This window comes from Chelonoidis abingdonii, chromosome 2 (genome assembly GCF_003597395.2).
Source record: "Chelonoidis abingdonii isolate Lonesome George chromosome 2, CheloAbing_2.0, whole genome shotgun sequence".
NCBI lineage: Eukaryota > Metazoa > Chordata > Testudines > Testudinidae > Chelonoidis > Chelonoidis abingdonii.
The window spans coordinates 251,782,155-251,801,102 of record NC_133770.1 but is presented as its reverse complement, the minus strand read 5'-3'; the positions used below and the strand labels follow the sequence as shown (position 1 = coordinate 251,801,102).

Here is an 18,948-nt window from a genome sequence, read left to right as displayed (position 1 = left end):
ACTGATCCTGCTTCTGCCCTCCCCTGAAGTCAACAGCAAACAAAATCCTAATGATATCAATGAGAACAAGACTGGGCTCGTAATTCCCACTGAAATCCATGGGAGAAGGTTTGGGCCTCAAACTGTCTACAACAAAATACTTGACAATGTTGCTTAATTACAGCCTATTTCCTTCATGTATAGCAGGTGCATGAGCTTCCTGTCAATGAAGGTTTTTAAGAACAGGCTAGACAAACACCTGTCAGGGATGGTCAAGTCATACTTAATCCTGCCTCAGTGTGGGGTGACCTCTTGAGGTCCTTTCCAGTCCCTATATTTCTTTGATTCTATGAGATGCCAAGGAGATCTCATGGCATTGAAAGTTTGAACAAGCCACTTTTGAGGTAGAGGAAGATGACCATTAGACAAGTGTCAACATTAATTTTTAAATGATCTGTAACTGAAATACCATTGAAAAGATTTCCTCCAAACTTTGCAGAAATGTTTTCCTTGGCTTTCAGAGTAAGTCTGGCAATTTTCAATGCCAAACTAATTTTTTCAAGCCAAAGTAATAAAGGGATTAAAACAAGGGGCTGCAAAGGAAGATGGTAACAACCTTAACCAGAGTAACCATCATGATAACAGTTACAAAGAGTTTCTCCTTATTAAAGCCAGTTCCAAGATAAGCTAACTGATATAAGTAACTTACATTTGGATCCTGAAGAAGACGCCCCACTAGACGTTGATCGCGATCCCCCTTTCATGGAAAAAACCCCTTTCCCCCTACGAGTTGCTGTCATGGCCACACGAGGGCGCTTCAATGGTATCACTGCACGAGGTGGTGGTGGGACACGACCATGGTAATCAAACAATCTGAGAAAATATGAGAACAGTTTTACAAATGCTGAAATGTGGTTTCATGTCCTGGTGACCCTGTCAACTAAATTTTCATGTTATTTTAGAGGAAATTTCTCTTTGAAATCAATCACTTCTTATCACAGTCAAATTAGATTTCAAGGACCTCTGCACATTAAGTGCCATATTTGGATTTCAGTTACAGTCCAGTGTGCATAGCTCTCAGATTTTGTGTAATTTAAATGAGGGATGCTTTATGGAGCTCTGTTATTTGCATCATGGAAAATCCATCTCCTGCTCTCTGCAGATGCCCTGCATTTCATTGCACACAAATAACTGCTGCACGTTTTGTCGTGATGACATTTTGACTCCTTTATTACATGCGTGGGTCTAGATTTTAGTTTTCCAACTCCAGACTGCACATGCATTAAAGAGGATGAACAGTCCTCAGACCAAACATTGCCTTAAAGAAATATAGTGCAACAGTGTCATGATGCCAAATGATGGATTTCACCACCCATGCAACTGCGTAAGGGACATTTCACTGAGAGAGGTGTGCATCCCTCAGAGGAAAGCATTAAAAGAGTGGAACCTGTCCAAGACAGAGTGACATGTATTAGTATTCTTTTTAATAAAAAATGGAACACTTTGGAACCACCAAAACTCCTAGGACTACTTTAATGGATACCCTTGGTGTGGGCCTTCTGCATTATGGCAACTATGAATTCAAAAAACTCCCATTTAAGTAAATAAAAACAGTCCCTAAGTCCCCACAATGGAGTGTTCCACAACTAAATTCCTTGAATCCTAAACATAGTGGATCAATACCAATTCACTAATCTGTGCACAAATCAGGGAACACGGGGAGAGAGATAAAAGGTGACACAAAGCCTAGGAAACACATATAGAACATAAAAGCTGTGGGCTAGGGAGGGGATAAAAACCTGGAAGATCTAGGCAAGGGGATTTCACCATTTCATTTATATTAACTTGCCCCTTCTTGCAAGTCCCCTGGCAGCTCTATGGTGATGAGTTTCTGGGGGTGGGAAGGGGCAGCAAGGGACGGTGATGAGTGGATACCAAAAGGTGGTCTGAGGTTTCCTGAGCACTGTAATGCCCGCAGGCAGGGCTTGGGGGCTAGCTGCTGCTGCTGCTGCTGCTCCTGCTAGGGGAGCCAGGCTGCCAAGGGCTTAGAGGGAGATAAAGGGAGTGGTCTGGAGGTGGAATGGAGGTGTAATTTACAAATAGTCCTGGTCTCTGGTGGATCTCAGCATATACATAGGTTCTTTGTGCTGAACTTCCTTCCTGTTCCTCTGGGACGTGAACACCAAATCCGATGGAACATTGAGGAGGAAAATCTGCTAATAAAAACTCAATTTCCAGTCAACTTTGCAGAAATAGCAGGGAAAGAAATTTGCTGTTTGTGCAGTGCGGCTATATAGTCCCTTCAAACTTTAATGATATCTAATAATAATATTTATACAGTGCTTCATTTTCAGAGCAACCCTGACATATCTGACTCAGTTAGGTAAATATGGGGAAACAGAGGCATAGGAAGAATAAGGACTTACTCATTGTCAAATATCAAATCAGAACCAGAACCAGAACTCAGGTCTCTCAGGAGATATCAGACCCACTTCCACAAACCTCCTCCAGCTGCAGGAACTTCCAAGGCTGAGCAGGGACCTTCCTGCAGCAGGGGGAGGCACTCAGAGGTAGTCTGATCTCCCTCCACAGAACTGTTATGCAAAGGAAGGACAAGTCAGTCTTGTTTGTTTGTTTGGTGGTTTGAAGGACCGTGTGCTGTGGCCGGCAGTTGGAGGCCATGAGCTTCAAAGGGAGGTTTGAAAGCTCGAAGCCTCTGGTAATTGGCTGAGCCTTAATCAGTGGGTGGGGCATTAACTCAGGCCAGGGCTTTATAAAGCTGCGCACAAGCGACCAGGGAGCTTGCAAACAGGGGCTGCTAACAGGAAGTTTTGCAGGGGAGTTCTCCAGGTGAAGGAGGAGCAAATACAGCATCTGTGGGGTAAGTGACTGTCTATAGTGTGCGTGTGTTTGTGTTTGGGGGTTACTTGCTGTGTGCTGAACTTGTGTTTGTCAGTCTGTTTGTTTGGTGGTTTGAAAGACCATGTGCTGTGGCTGGCAGTTGGAGGCCGTGAGCTTCAAAGGAAGGTTTGAAAGCTCGAAGCCTCTGGTAATTGGCTGAGCCTTAATCAGTAGGCGGGGCATTAACTCAGGCCAGGCCTTTATAAAGCAGCGCACAAGCGACCAGGGGCTGCTAACAGGGAGTTTTGCAAGGGAGTTGGGAAGGGGACTGGGAAGGGATGGGGGGTCCCTTGTCGGTCCTACCTGTTCCCCTGCAGTCCCTTTAAAACCTATAATCCAAACCATATTCCAAAACCCCTTTCATTAAACCACCCTTTCATTAACTAGGAGACAATGCAGGCAGAAGCCCAGCAGCAGAATGGAGGCTATCCAGTTTATTGCACTGAGTGTAGCATGTATGATTACCTGCCCTGTGGATGGGTGGCATATGTGTGCGTCGGTGCAGGAGCTCCTGGCCCTCAGAGACCACATAACAGATTTTGGAGGCCAGGGTGGCGGAACTGGAGGAGCTAAGGGAGGCAGAGAGGTATGTTGATGAGGCTTTCTGGGACACTGTAGAATTGTCCCACCTCTGCTCAGACAGCCTCTGTGCTGTTGAGGAGGAAGAAAGCCCAGGGAAGCAGAGCAGTCAATGGGAGCAGAGGGAAACTTTCCCAAAGTTGGGACCCTCCTTTCAGATGGTGCTGGGGTTGCCTCTCGCACTGAGATTACTCTCCAGGGGAGGGAACTCCAGTTCCTAGGAAACGCAGGTGTTAATAATGGGAGATTTGATCATTAGAAACATAGATAGCTGGTTTTGTGATGACGGAGAACCGTATGGTGACTTGCCTGCCTGTGCAAAGTTGCGGATCTCTCGAGCATCTAGACAGACTCATGGGTAGTGCTGGGAGGAGCCAGTGGTCGTGGTACATGTAGGTACCAGTGACATAGGAAGGGTAGGAGAGATGTCCTGGAAGCCAAATTTAGGCTGCTAGGGAAGAGACTGAAATCCAAGACCTCTATGGTGGCATTCTCAGAAATGCTCCAGTTCCACGCACAGGGCCAGGTAGGCAGGCGAGCTTCAGAGTCTCAATGTGTGGATGAGACGATGGTGTAAGAGGAGGGGTTTACGTTCATTAGGAACTGGGGAAACTTTTGGGATGGGGGAGCCTATACAGAGAAATGTGGCTCCACCTAAACCAAAGTGGAACCAGACTGCTGGCACTAAACATTAAAAGGTTGTAGAGCAGTTTTAAACATAGGAGATGGGGAAAGCCGACTGCTGCAGAGGAGCATGTGGATCGGACACAGACTTCTCTCAGGGGAGAGCTGATGATAGGGAATCTCCAGGTTATTAGTCAGGAACAGAGACGGAAGAGGATAATGCAAAGGCCGCATCAGATGTAAACAGTCACACAAAAAAGAAATCTGGCACATCAGAAAAGGCAGACAAATAAACAGGGACAAGTTTTTAAAGTGCTTGTACACAAATGCTAGAAGTCTAAATAATAAGATGGGTGAACTAGAGTGCCTTGTGATAAAGAGGATATTGATATATTAGGCATCACAGAAACCTGGTGGATGAGAGCAATCAAGGGACACAATCATTCTGGGTACAAAATATATCGGAAGGACAGAACGGTCATGCAGGGGAGGAAGTGGCACATTATGTGAAAGAAAATGTAATTCAAATGAAGTAAAAATCTTAAGCGAATCCACATGTTCCATAGAATCGCTATGGATAGAAATTTCATGCTTATAAAAATATAACATTAGAAATCTATATCGACCACTGACAGGACAAGTAATAGTGATGATGAAATGCTAAGGGAAATTAGAGATGCTATCAAAATTAAGAACCCATAATAGTGGGGGATTCAATTATCCCCATATTGACTGGGAACATTTCACTTCAGGACGAAATGCAGAGATAAAATTTCTTGATACTTTAAATGACTGCTTCATGGAGCAGCTGATACAGGAACCCACAAGGGGAGAGGCAACTCTTTATTTAATCCTGAATGGAGCGCAGAAGCTGATCCAAGAGGTAACTATAGCAGGACCGCTTGGAAATAGTGACCATAATACAATAGCATTCAACATCCCTGTGAGGGAAGAACACCTCAACAGCCCAACACTGTGCCATTTAATTTCAAAAGAGGAACTATACAAAATGAGGGGGTTAGTTAAACAAAAGTTAAAAGTACAGTGACTAAAGTGAAATCCCTGCAAGTTGCATGGGCGATTTTTAAAGACACATAATAGAGGCCCAACTTCAATGTATACCCCAAATTAAGAAACACAGTAAAAGAACTAAAAAGAGTCACTGTGGCTTAACAACCATGTAAAGAAGCAGTGAAGTAAAAAGACTTCCTTTAAAAAGTGGAAGTCAAATCCTAGTGAGGCAAATAGAAAGGAGCACAAACACTGCCAGCTTAAGTGCAAAAGTGTAATAAGAAAAGCCAAAGAGGAGTTTGAAGAACAGCTAGCCAAAAACTTCAAGGTAATAACAAAATGTTTTTTAAGTACATCAGAGCAGAAAGCCTGCTAAACAACCAATGGGGCCCCTTGACGATCGAGATATAAAGGAGCGCTTAAAGACGATAAATCCTGGCGCGGAGAAACTAAATGTTATTCTTTTTTCAGTCTTCACGGCTGAGGATGTTAGGGAGAATTCCCAAACCTGAGCCGGCTCTTGTAGGTGACAAATCTGAGGAACTGTCACAGATTGAAGTGTCCACTAGAGGAGGTATTGGAATTAATTGATAACTCAACATTAACAAGTCACTGGGACCAGATGGCATTCACCCAAGAGTTCTGAAAAGACTCAAATGTGAAGTTGCGGAACTATTAACTAAGGTTTGTAACCTGTCCTTTAATCGGTTCGGTACCCAATGACTGGAAGTTAGCTAATGTAACACCAATATTAAAAAGGGCTCTAGAGGTGATCGTGGCAATTACAGACCAGTAAGTCTAATGACGGTACCGGGCAAATTAGTTGAAACAATAGTTAAGAATAAAATTGTCAACACATAGAAAACATAAATTGTTGAGCAATAGTCAACGTGGTTTCTGTAAAGGGAAATCGTGTCTTACCAATCTATTAGAGTTCTTTGAAGGGGTCAACAAACATGTGGACATAGTGTAACTTAGATTTCCAGAAGCCTTTGACAAGGTCCTTCACCAAAGGCTCTTACGTAAATTAAGCTGTCATGGGACAAAGGGAAGGTCCTTTCATGGATTGAGAACTGGTTAAGACAGGAACAAAGGGTAGGAATTAATGGTAAATTCTCAGAATGGAGAGGGGTTAATAGTGGTGTTCCCAAGGGTCAGTCCTAGGACCAATTCTATTTAATTTATTCAAATGATCTGGAGAAAGGGGTAAACAGTGAGGTGGCAAAGTTTGCAGAGATACTAAACTACTCAAGATAGTTAAGACCAAAGCAGATTGTGAAGAACTTCCAAAAGATCTCATAAAACTAAGTGATTGGGCAACAAAATGGCAAATGAATTTAATGTAGATAAATGTAAAGTAATGTACATTGGAAAAAATAACCCCAACTATACATACAATATGATGGGGGCTAATTAGCTACAACGAGTCAGGAAAAAGATTTGGCGTCATCGTGGATAGTTCTCTGAAGATGTCCACGCAGTGCACAGAGGCGGTCAAAAAGCAAACAGGATGTTAGGAATCATTAAAAAGGGGTGATAAGAATAAGACTGAGACTATATTATTGCCCTTATATAAATCCACGGTATGCCCACATCTCGAATACTGTGTACAGATGTGGTCTCCTCACCTCAAAAAGATATTCTAGCACTAGAAAGGTTCAGAAAAGGGCAACTAAAATGATTAGGGGTTTGGAGAGGGTCCCATATGAGGAAAGATTAAAGAGACTAGGCCTCTTCAGCTTGGAAAAGAGGAGACTAAGGGGAGGTATGATAGAGGTATATGAAATAATGAGTGATGTGGAGAAAGTGGATAAGGAAAAGATTAACTTATTCCCATAAACAACAACTAGGGTCACCAAATGAAATAATAGGTAGCAGGTTTAAAACAAATAAAAGGAAGTTCTTCACACAGTGCACAGTCAACTTGTGAACTCCTTACCTGAGGAGTTTGAAGGCTAGGACTATAACAAGGTTTAAAAGGGAACTGGATAAATTCATGGTGGCTAAGTCCATAAATGGCTATTAGCCAGGAAGGGTAAAGAATGGTGTCCCTAGCCTCTGTTCATCAGAGGAAGGAGATGGATGGCAGGAGAGAGATCATTTGATCATTGCCTGTTAGGTTCACTCCCTCTGGGGCACCTGGCATTGGCCACTGTTGGTAGCCAGATACTGGGCTAGATGGACCTTTGGTCTGACCCGGTACGGCCGTTCTTATGTTCTTATGTTATGTTAAGTCCTGTCCCTCCCCAGCCCAGCAGAGACTCACAGCTGGGAGCCCCCTGGCTGGGGTGCTCCCCCAGTCAGGGGATATCGGACCCACCTCCACAAGTCTCCTCCAGCTGCAGAACCTCCAGGGCTGGAGCTTCCTGCAGGAGGGAGAGGCACTCCGAGGTGGGTCTGATTTCGCCCTGAAAGTGAGAGCGGCTGTGCTGGGGGAGGACAAGTCTTTTCCCTTCTCAGCCCAGCCACGACTTGCAGCTAGGAAGCCCCCTGGCTGGAGCACTCCCAGAAGCAAGGAAGAGATCAGATTTCACGGGGAAGGGCTTACTTCATGGTCTGTGACACATTTTTCACCACCGTGAAACTGGTAAGAACCTAATTATAAATCATATGATTTGCCATATTGGATCCAACCAGTGCACCACTATCCTGATAGATGGTGACCAGTACACAAAGCTTCAACAGAGGTGTAAGATATCCTGTAGTGGACTATTCTAGAATTACCTGTCCACATTAGAATTTTCTACCTAACCTCTGACAGTTAGAATTTGGGTGTGACACAGAGGCTCTTTGGCAAAGTATCCCCCTGTTCTTTGCAAACAACTCTCACCTCAGACCTGACAAACTCACTACATCAAACATGTCTTGCAGGACATTTATGCATAAAGATTAAGGTCTACAGAAAGCTAACTTGTCAAGATTCATAATCATTGTGAGATGTATGTATGGGTAATATTTAAGGAAGAATGTAATTATATTGAAATATGCTTTATGGACTTGGAGTAAAAGATAGTCACCAGAAGATCATATGTCCAGCTGAGGGCCCATTCAAGGGAGTTGCCCTGCCCTGGTTAGCCAGTGATGTAATGCAAGGCTCAGTTGTCTAGCTTTGCTTCATCCCAAGACTATGAATGAAAAACAATCAGAGACAACCACAAAAAATCGAAACCCCTTGAAGGTAAAAGAAGGAATATTACACCAGACAATCACCCTATGAATAAAGATAAAAGACTCTTTTGGTATCATATAGGGTGGAGAAAGGTACCCTGTATCCTTTCACTGAGGACACATCTTGGGGAGCAGAGATGTTCTCATGAAAAATTGGCTCCTGGCTCCTGTGAAGCTGGCCAGCTCTGTAACAGACTGAACTTTGTAGTGGAAAACCTATTATTAGATAAGAAAGGTAACTCTTAATAAGAGTAGACCCAGCTTTGCTTTTTATGATTTTGTTTTGTATCATAACCATTTGTTTCCACCACTCTCTCTCTTGTTTCTAGTTAGCTCTCCATCCTTTCTTAAATGTCCCTTTTATGAAAAGTAGTGATTGTTATACAGGAATGGGATTTAAGTTTAAACTGGAGTACGCTGCTCCTCTGGGGGCAAAGGATCTGGAATTTCTGTGAGAAACCAGTGTCAGGAACTGGATACCACACGGGAATGATTCAAAGGGATTTGAGTACACTGGTTGTTAACCTGCAAGGCAAAGGCCAGAGAAGAGCACTTTAGTGGCTAATAGCCTGGTTGTGCTGGGAAGCTAACTCCAGCCACCACAGGCAAGACCATAGACTGTTTCTTGTTCTTGTCTGAAGAGACATAGTAAATAGGAGTGCCCAGTTCTACACCATGCTTTCTCTCTCGGCTACTTGCTATTTTGTATACTTCTATCACATTCCCTCTCATTCATCTTTTCTCTAAATTAAACACTCCCAATCTTTTCAATCTCTCTTCATATTTCATATTTCTTATCTCCAATCATTCTTGTTGCCCTTGTATTACACCTAGATTACTGAATCCTCTACAGAGTTGCAGAACTCACATAACTTTCATGCTTGGGGAGAATCAGTCACAAAAAAGTACTTTGTGAAATGCTTGTACCATCATAGCAACTCTGATCAAGAAATTCAGAGCAAGAAACCAGGGAATGTGAAAATACCACAAATTAACCTCTCTTAGGACAAGGTCACTATACTATTACCAGGGTCTATACTATTACCAGTGGGACTATGATGAAGTGCTGGCTAGCAGTTCCAAATGTCCACCACCTTCAGTGTTGCCTGAGGTGTTAGAGTAATTGAGTAAGGTAGTATTTCCCAAACTTGGGATGCCGCTTGTGTAGGGAAAGCCTCTGGCAGGCCAGGCCGATTTGTTTACCTTCCCCATCCACAGGTCCAGCTGATCACGGCTCCCACTGGCTGTGGTTCGCTGCTCTGGGCCAATGGGAGCTGCTGGAAGTGGCGTGGGTTGGGGGAAGTACTGGCCGCCACTTCCAGCAGCTCCCATTGGCCTGCAGTGGCGAACTGCAGTCAGTGGGAGCCGTGATCAGCCGGACCTGCGGACGCGGCAGGTAAACAAACCGGCCTGGCCCACCAGGGGCTTTCCTGACACAAGCGGCATCCCAAGTTTGGGAAACACTGGAGTAAGGGATGCAAAACAAATGGCCACAAAGGAACCAGCACAGATGGCCTACTGGATGAAAATGTCTTTGTTTCTAAAATGCTTCCAAGTATAGATTTACAGGACACATTATCCCTTCATTTGTTTTCTCCCTAAAATTTCAGGGCCGAATTCTGTTCCTACTTTGTTCCCTTTTCCCTGAATAAAGGGGTTTCCCCTGCCGGCATAGTGCTGGCAGAGCAGTCCCACGCTACCCTCCTGTGCAGCAGCAGTGTAGGCATGTGCTGGAGGCAGGCTTAGAAATAGGAGGGAAGAGGTGTAGTGAAAGAGCTCAACAGGCAACTATGCGAGGTAGCACTTGAGGTAACACTTAGTACTGCTCTGACTCACACCAAGGGATGGGAAGACCCTGGATCAAGAAAGAATTTGGAGGGAACAATGGTGGTATTAAGCCCTCCTCACTCACTGTTGGTCTGTTCTTCGGGTAAGGTGTTGTAAAAAAAAATGGCCCTCCTCTGTTCTACATACCCTATCTGAAACTATACTGCTGTAATTGCCACAAAATAGTGTATGCAAATGATTACATGATAGCAGATCTCTTCAGCTTTCTAGAGAGAGGCCTGAAAGAACACATTTCTCAGGAGACATTTCACAAATATAAACATCAAGACAAACACTTTTTCAAACTCTCATACTTAAAGAACTTCCACATCTACAATGTATCCCAGAGAAATCATATTGGGGAGAACTCTGCAGGGATAAGAAACCACAGGCTTTTCTTTTTATATCCTTTAATTTTTCAGTAAAGGAAAAGCTCAAAAAAAGGGCTTTCAGAGAGTCAGGACACCAACAGAACTGCTTAACGTGAAAAAATGGGAGGACATGAGGAGTGGGGGGATGAATCTTCAAGGTTTTCTGTAAATCTCATCTTAAATTGAGTTTATTCCTAGAGAGTTTTTCCCTCAATATGCAATAAAGATAATTAAATATGAATATTGTGTAAAATTAAAACCAAAACCCTCTCTAAGTTAATTATGTGACTATTTATAAATAAATAGTGAAAACTGTGTAGGATCTGTAGAAATAAAACCGCACGTACCGATTGTAGAAATCATCTCTGTAGTAATCATAATCAAAGACATAACCTCTGCAGAAAGAACACAAACAGCAGTAATGAACTCGCATATAGAAAAATTATTTTCATTAAAATATATGTGGTATTATTGTAATACTAATTTATTTTCACAGTCAAAAACGTTTGAAGACTGTTTCCAGCCACCCAAATTTATATAATTGTTAATACATGAAAACGATTTAGCAAGGTCATTTCTAAATCTGATATGATGCCATTTTGCATACTACCATGCTATTGTAGATTTGTGAATGTGAATTATTATTAACAGCCCCTGCACATAGCAATGAAAGAAGCTGGCAGCACATATGAAAAGAAATTAATACAACGTAACAGCTCTGTGATTAGATGACTATTAGAATTATTCTTGGGGCTCAAATGAGGCAAGAACTCCAAATCTGTGGCCGCCTTCTTCCCTCTTTCTGTGTCCATCTAGGTTATCCATTGTCCTGGGAAGGTCAAAAAACAAGTGCAAGAGTCAAAAATGCCTGTAATTAAGAACAACAGGCAGGGGATGAAAACATTTGATCCATAAGAACATGAGATGGTGGGACTGTTGCTGTCTGATCCTTCTAACTGAAAAAACCCTGAACATATACAAGGAGAAAGAGAAGAAATTCTAGGAAAACAGACGACATATCTTACAAACACTAACTTCTCCCTGAGGTTTGTTTCCATGCCGTTCTTCTAGGTTTTGAAAGGGAAATGCATGCCACTTTGAGAGACATGGGAAGAAACTGTCTGGAGGCATAATGACTAAGGAGACATCCAGGGAAATAAATGCAGGTGGGAACTGGAAAGGCCTAGAGAACAACCGTGTTTGAGACAGGAAGTGCAAAGTCAATTTAACATGGTCATTCCTGAGTATCCCAGTCACAATAATCACATCTTGCCATTGTAGCAAGTGTCAGTAATGAAGTCTATCAGAGTGGCCAGAAAAAAGAAGACTGAGGAGCTGGTAAAAGGTCTGCATGCAACAAAATGAGCTGCAGGGGATATTTTACTCTCCCAGCTACTGCAGGTAGTCGGTCAAGGTCAGGGAAGACAAAACATACATTGCTTCAGCTGCCTGAGAGGATAAACTATTGCAAGTAAGTGGGGGTGAATCTCGTTATGAAGTGAGCCAGGAAAGTAGGAATAAAAGGGAAGGAGATACAGAAATTATCAAAGGAAAAAATAGAAGATTTAGACAAGAAACTAGAAAAGAAAAAGGAGATCGGGCGGGATTTGGAAATGATGAAGAAATAGAAGAAAATGTGTGCAGAAAAAAACAACACTGGAAACACACAACAGTAGGTGTTTTATAAGGGATGGCTCTTCCCCATGTAGGATGTGTTCCGGACAATCTTTGTTTGCAGAGCTGATCAGAAAAAAAAAAGTCTGCTTAGAAGTCTGGATTTGCTCTGGGTTTCCCATCGAGGGACTCTGGGCCTTGTGTGAAGCTGACTTTGAGCCAGCAGCCATGCAGATGTTGCAGATTTCATTGAACCAGACCTTGGAAGTAGCAGGTCTGACCGAGCTGATTGCGGATCCAGAACTGGCAAGCACTGACTGCAGTGATCTGCAGATCTGGCAAGCACTGATTGGAGTGGGGCCAGACATCATGGGACTGAATCATAGAATCATAGAATATCAGGGTTGAAAGGGACCTCAGGAGGTCATCTAGTCCAACCCCCTGCTCAAAGCAGGACCAATGCCCAACTAAATCATCCCAGCCAGGGCTTTGTCAAGCCTGACCTTAAAAACCTCTAAGGAAGGAAATTCCACCACCTCCCTAGGTAACCCATTCCAGTGCTTCACCACCCTCCTAGTGTGGCAACAAGGGCACACTGTTGACTCATATCCAGCTTCTCATCCACTGTAACCCCTAGGTCCTTTTCTGCAGAACTGCTTCCAGCCATTCGGTCCCTAGTCTGTAACAGTGAATGGGATTCTTCCGTCCTAAGTGCAGGACTCTGCACTTGTCCTTGTTGAACCTCATCAGGTTTCTTTTGGCCCAGTCCTCTAATTTGTCTGAAGCAGACAGGCTGAACAGAACCACCACCTGGCACCCATTTGACAACTCCTGAGTCTAATCACAAGTGAGTTTAGGTGGGCGAGGGTTGTTTTGTGAATAAAGAATTCTGAACTCCAACAAATTGGTTAATTAATAAGGGAGACTTGGGGGTTGCCTATGCTCCTCAGACACCCTTTAGGTTTTATAATTTCACTTTATTATATAAATAGATGGTTATCTTGTTTCTCCCAAATAAAAAGTATCTGTGGTTTCATATTCCTAAAGACTCCTGGTGACTGCTTGTGAATGGGGAAGAAACAACTATAAAGGCGATGGTGTATATGTGTGTGTGGTTTATATTCCTAAAACCTGGGCGTGGGTAAGTTTTTAGATGAGAGCTCCATCCCAACATTTTAGATAGGATCCTTAGACATATTATTGTACCTGGTCCTTGTTGCTGCTAATGACCTAGCAAAGGGCTAGACTCCATCCTCCCCTTCCTCCCTTTTGCCACTGAAAAGAGGGATAATGGCAGGAGGAGGAGGAGGAAACAAAGAAGGGAAATAAAATGAAAGCCTGAAACAATGAAAACCAAACCCCAAAACATGCCAGGAGCTCATGCCACGAATTATTCACTCAACCCTAAGGAAAGACCATACATGAGGACTCCACAGTTCCCTTGTGCAACATAGGGCCAAGTTCCAAGGAGTCTCTTTCTGTGAGGCAGCTACAGGCCAGAGGAGAGAGGGGGTGTGGTGAAGACAGAAGCTCCATGAGGAGAACTTGTGTGCTGGCCAAAAGCCCCATAAAAAGGAGAGCTCAGCAAGCCACAGCAGTGGCCATAATCTAACTGTAAAAGTGCCCCACAACCTGAATATGGATTGAGGGTAGATTTTCTTCTCCCTAGCCCTTGTGATGGCTTTCTGTGCAAATTTATTCAGGCTTTGTACAGAGACCCAGGCCCCACCTTTTACCCATTGTTAGGCAAAACAGCAGCTGTTGGTTTTGCTCCTGAACACCAAGATGTTATCATTATTTACAATACAGCTAACACATACACTGTTAAGATGTTTTTCAAGTACTTTGCTGTGGGTAGGGACCATATTGTTTAAGCTCTCCTTTGCAATTAAAGCAAACTACCCTGTAAGGCCTTGGACTAGGTTTTCTAAATGTAACCACCATCTTTTATTTTGTCTTTCAGTCTCTATCCATTCTACAAGATTAAGGGCACATGGAAATCAGAGGTAGAAAAGCTATTGTTTTATTTACATCCATTCCTTAGCACAGGGTTTCTCAAACAGGGGTCACCGCTTGTGTAGGGAAACCCCCTAGCGGGCCGGGCCGGTGTGTTTACCTGCCCCGTCCGCAGGTCCGGCCAATCATGGCTCCCACTGGCCGCGGATCGCTGTTCTGGTCCAATGGGAACTGCTGGAAGTGGTGGCTAGTAAGTCCCTCACCCCGCGCCACTTCCAGCAGCTCCCATTGGCCCGGAGCAGCAATCTGCGGCCAGTGGGAGCCGTGATCGGACAGATCTGCGAATGGAGCAGGTAAACACACCGGCCCAGCCCACCAGGGGCTTTCCCTACACAAGCGGTGACCCCTGTTTGAGAAACCCTGCTCTTGCATAACATTTTTAATTGACTACATGATTAACAGCTAAAATAAGTCTGAAATTAATATTTAATTGCATTGTGGTTTTATGTGGAGGACAAAAGATAATTTAATGAGACAGAGAGAAAGAGAGGGGAAAAAGGATAAATTTAATTTAAAAGGCCTGTCCAAAACATCATGAAAACCTGTCACTTGGGGTGAAATTTAATTTACCTGCATAAAGACCAGATAACTGGGTTTTACATGTATGAAGTGCAGTGGAGCTGATGTGGCAAAATCCACTCCCACAAACCAAGGCTAAGGCAAAGATTTGAATTTCTGCTCCCCTGAGGCAGTTACTGCTCTAGAGTATGGGGATGGACTCGTGGCTGCACTCCCTCTGTACTGCTTGTGTGGGGTGTGATGGGTACTGACTTCTCCGAAATATAGAGTTTGGAGCTGGTCAGAAAATTTCCAATGGCACATCTCATCTATTGGAAAATATTGATTTGTCAAAATCTCCACATTTTGCAGGAACGTCTTGATTTTATTGAATCTTCTACTGGAAACCAGGAAAAGGGACCTGCCGGGTTTCTTATCAACTTCCTTACCTCATGGGTTGCTGTAGAGCCCTGAAAGCCCTGGGAGCCCCAGCTCAAGCCAAGACTGTCAGAGATTCTGGTTTCTTGGTAACCTGCCAGGCAGGCAGCCAGAGGACTGGGAGCCTCATCAATTTCATTTAGAATATGCCAAAAGGGGAATGTTGTTCAGTTTTTTCAAAAGAAAATTGCAGATTCCTCCCATTCCATGGGAAATTTCAAAATTGTGAGTTTTCATTGTGATGTATAACAAATTGTTTTGAAATTTTGGAATTTCCATTGGAGTGGGAATTCCAGATTCTGACATAGATGGTATGGGCTCTGCCTGGTTCTTCTTTTCCTACATCCATTACCACCATTCACTCTAGCATAGAGAGACCTGCATGGGCTTTCTGCCAGTGACTCGCCTTTGCATTGCCCTATCATGTGACTGAGGTCCTGATCTAGCACAGCACTTAAGCCTATCCTTTACTTTAAGCATGCAAGACTTCAGTGGGCTGCTTCACATGCTTAAGGTTAAGGACAGGCTTAAGAGCTTTTCTGGACTGGTGTAGAGGGTACTTTGAGCTGACACTTCACACCTATGTGAATTTCAGCCAGACAGAGTTCCTCATATTATTTTAAATATTCTTTAAATGTTGGCATCTAAAGAGATGGTTTATTTCAATTTAGTGAGTAATCTGAGGTGACCATTCACATCTGTGCTTTTGGGAAAACTAGTTTTACGCAACAAATCAACAATCTGAAAATTCCATTCCTCTGCTCTGTTCCATAGTCAGATGACCATTGGGCTTGAAACGAAATCTTAATCTCCATGTCTCTGGGTTTGTAAACAAAGAGCTCAATATTTCATTCTTTACACAGTGCCCCAAATCTGCAGAAGTATAGAGCAACTATTTTGGAATTTCAAAATTATACAAAAATAATTAAATTGCTAATTTTTGTTGGTGATTGCCTGAGCTCTTAGTTTTGCTGTTTAAAAAAAAACAACAACTTGTTTAGTTATATCAAAAGATTTTTATACTGTCACAATCTGGTCTTACTGCCCAAAATACCACATTGATTGTAATAACCTTTTATTGGGTCCAAAATTTCAACAACTGCAGTAAAATCAGACAGAAAGAAAGAGTACATGTTTTTCTCTAGTTTTAATCTTCATCCTGAGAAACACCAGCAGCTGACTTAAAAAGTAGAGACGTTCTCTGATAGGCTACCCAGGGTTACCTATTTCCATGTCAAGACTGTTTTGTGTACTGTGAGTGAAATTCACCCTAAAATAGAAGGCTCATTCAAGGCCCTTCATGCTAACTAAATCCTACTGCACTGGTGCATGGAGAAAGGTCCAAGTGCAGCATCTGTACAGAGGTCTTTGCACACCCTGCATGTTGCTGAAGGATGTTCTACACTGGTAGCAGACAGATAAGCAGAGAAGTGCCATTGGGATGGAGCAAAGGAGGCCATTTGATTCACACATCTGGCAATTGAGTAGCTGTAATCACTTGCATATCGGGTATAGGCAACTGCAGATGCCACTTCACTCCATAGGCTGGAACAGTAGAGATGGAGAGGCTACAATGCAGCAATTTGGGCAACCCCCAGAAGGAGGGAATGAATTGTGTTTTACACCCCGCCCTCCCCAACCTGTGATTAGTTTCCTGGAGAAAGCTTGTTTAACTGAGTCTTTGAACAGGGAGCTATGAATGCCATATTATTAAATTCCATGTTTTAAAAACATATAGTAGCAATACAGTTACCCAAAAATGTCTATGGCACTTTAGGAGTGACATCTATGTGCTATCATCCTCTGTTCTTTGTGGGACATTTCTGGGTACAGACTTAGTCTGCCATCTCATCTCAGAAATGGGGCTCCTCAGCCCACCTGCTCTTAGCCCAAGGACTAGCACTGATCCCCCAAGATATTCAGCTACTTAAACACACCCTTGTCACAGAACTCTGCCCCAAAGATGTGAAGCTTCTGGTAGACAGTGTAAAGCTACTCTTAGGGGCACACAAGCATAAAACACACATTTCGTCCAGAGTCTAACACATTAATACTCTTTTCCTTAACCACATAGAGCTCAGGAGAGTACGGATCAGACAAAAGAATAAACGTCTTAAACTGCTATGTCCTCACTAGCTTACCCCTCTTTTGTGAGTCCTTGGGGACCATCTTGGTGCAAAGAAGGCAGGCAGAGAGGCAAGGTGTCCTCAACTCATGCAGAGTGTTACATGTGGGGTGACCTCTCTCCCTCATGAAGTCCCTTCCTCAGTTTGTGAGATCTTGCTCTCTCCTGCCTCATGCTTGTTCTTTCTGTCTGGCTTCCTCCATTCCTGCGTAGCTTGCTATTTAAACTCCTCCTGGCCACCGCTGTTCTGTCTTTTGGATAACTTTCCACAGTTCCTTCCTTCCTCCATCACTTCAGAGAAGTCAGCTACACTAGTTTTCCAAGGATGCTGCTCATTATCCCTTAGGTGTTTGCACCTGAATAGGGTCTTTGAGACCGAAGCACCACCCCTGTTGGATATCTGTCTGGTGTGCTCCTGCTATTGCATCTGTCAGTGATGGTGGATCCACATATATATAGGCACTCATTATACAGAAGTTCTTCATAATACCACTTCACACTATCCATCAGAATTCATCAGTTGTACTGACATAGCCCCAGTTCATCACAGTAAGTTTCTAGCCCACGTGGTTGTCGATAAGAGACTGAAAATATGAACCATGTATACCTGAAAAGGCTCAAAAATAAAAAGAATCTAAAATGTGTTATTTAAACACCCTCATGATTTTCAAGTCAATTTCATGATTTTGGGGGGAGCTGATTCATGATTTTTCAATGCTTGACAATACTGTAATAATGAGATGACACTATAAGAGACCCATATATTTTCCCCAGCTACAGCCTTAATTGCTCACACTTTTCCATGCCAACAGTCAGTCACAATGATTTAGTCAGTGCTAAACTACAGAACATGAAGCTGCAAATTAGCAGATGACCATTGGCCCAAAGATCAAGGTGACTGCAGGGCTCTTAACCTCTTGAGAGTTATTCCTTAGCAGCCAACAAAGCTGTGTAACATGCTGCAGGCATCCACTTGTACTGTCTAGCTTACCAAATATACAGCGAGCTGGAAGCAGAGAGAGGTTTAAACAATCCTGTGGACTGGACAGATCAGCAGTTTCATAATGGCATTGAAAACTGGCTGATAACCTATCCACAAATATATGCCATCTCTGCAGCATTAACAACAGCACTGTATAATGCTACTAACAAAATGAAAGACACAATAAAACACCATGTAATGCTCACTTTGAGCCCAAATAAAACTCGTCAATGAAAAAGTAAGATGAATTCCTGTTAAGCTCAACATCACTTAAAAAAAATCCTGCTGGAATTGATTGGCTGCTGCTGGAGATGCTGTATTTTTAAACCACATTTCACTTTAAATTTTGTAGTCTTTAAGAATAAAGGATTCCCTTATGGCCAGATTTTCACAGGTATAATATTGAGCACAGGCACATGAAATTTGAGTATCTGGAATTCTACATATTTCAGTCAAGAAAATGCAAAATTATGCCTTTCTATGTACCTTTGAAATAAGATTAGATTTATTAATTATTAAGCTCTTATTTAAGTTAGGATATTGTTCTTTTTGTGATGAACATTCTGTGGCAGCAAAACATTTTATAAACCTAGGATCAAATTCTGCTCTCATTTACTTTAAAACTGAGGCCTTGGCTACACTTGCAAGTTGCAGCGCTGGTGAGGGGATTACAGCGCTGCAACTTAGCAGGTGTCCACACTTACAAAGCTCAGCCAGCGCTGCAACTCCCTGTCTGCAGCGCTGGCTGTACTCCTGGTCTGCTACGGGTGTAGCGAATCCAGCGCTGGTGATGCAGCGCTGCTCATCAGGTGTTG

General features: G+C 43.1%; 1 protein-coding gene across 3 annotated transcripts in view; it reads right to left on the bottom strand.

Annotated features, from left to right (window-relative positions):
- RALYL (RALY RNA binding protein like) overlaps positions 1–18,948 on the bottom strand; it is a 620,330-nt gene that overhangs the window by 44,284 nt on the left and 557,098 nt on the right. For all 3 annotated transcript variants that reach the window (XM_032768366.2, XM_032768367.2, XM_032768368.1), the window contains 2 exons: positions 10,808–10,855; positions 689–852 (listed from right to left, as the gene is read on the bottom strand). In XM_032768366.2, the coding sequence (XP_032624257.1) occupies positions 689–852; positions 10,808–10,855 (212 nt within the window). The remainder of the gene's footprint in view (positions 1–688; positions 853–10,807; positions 10,856–18,948) is intronic.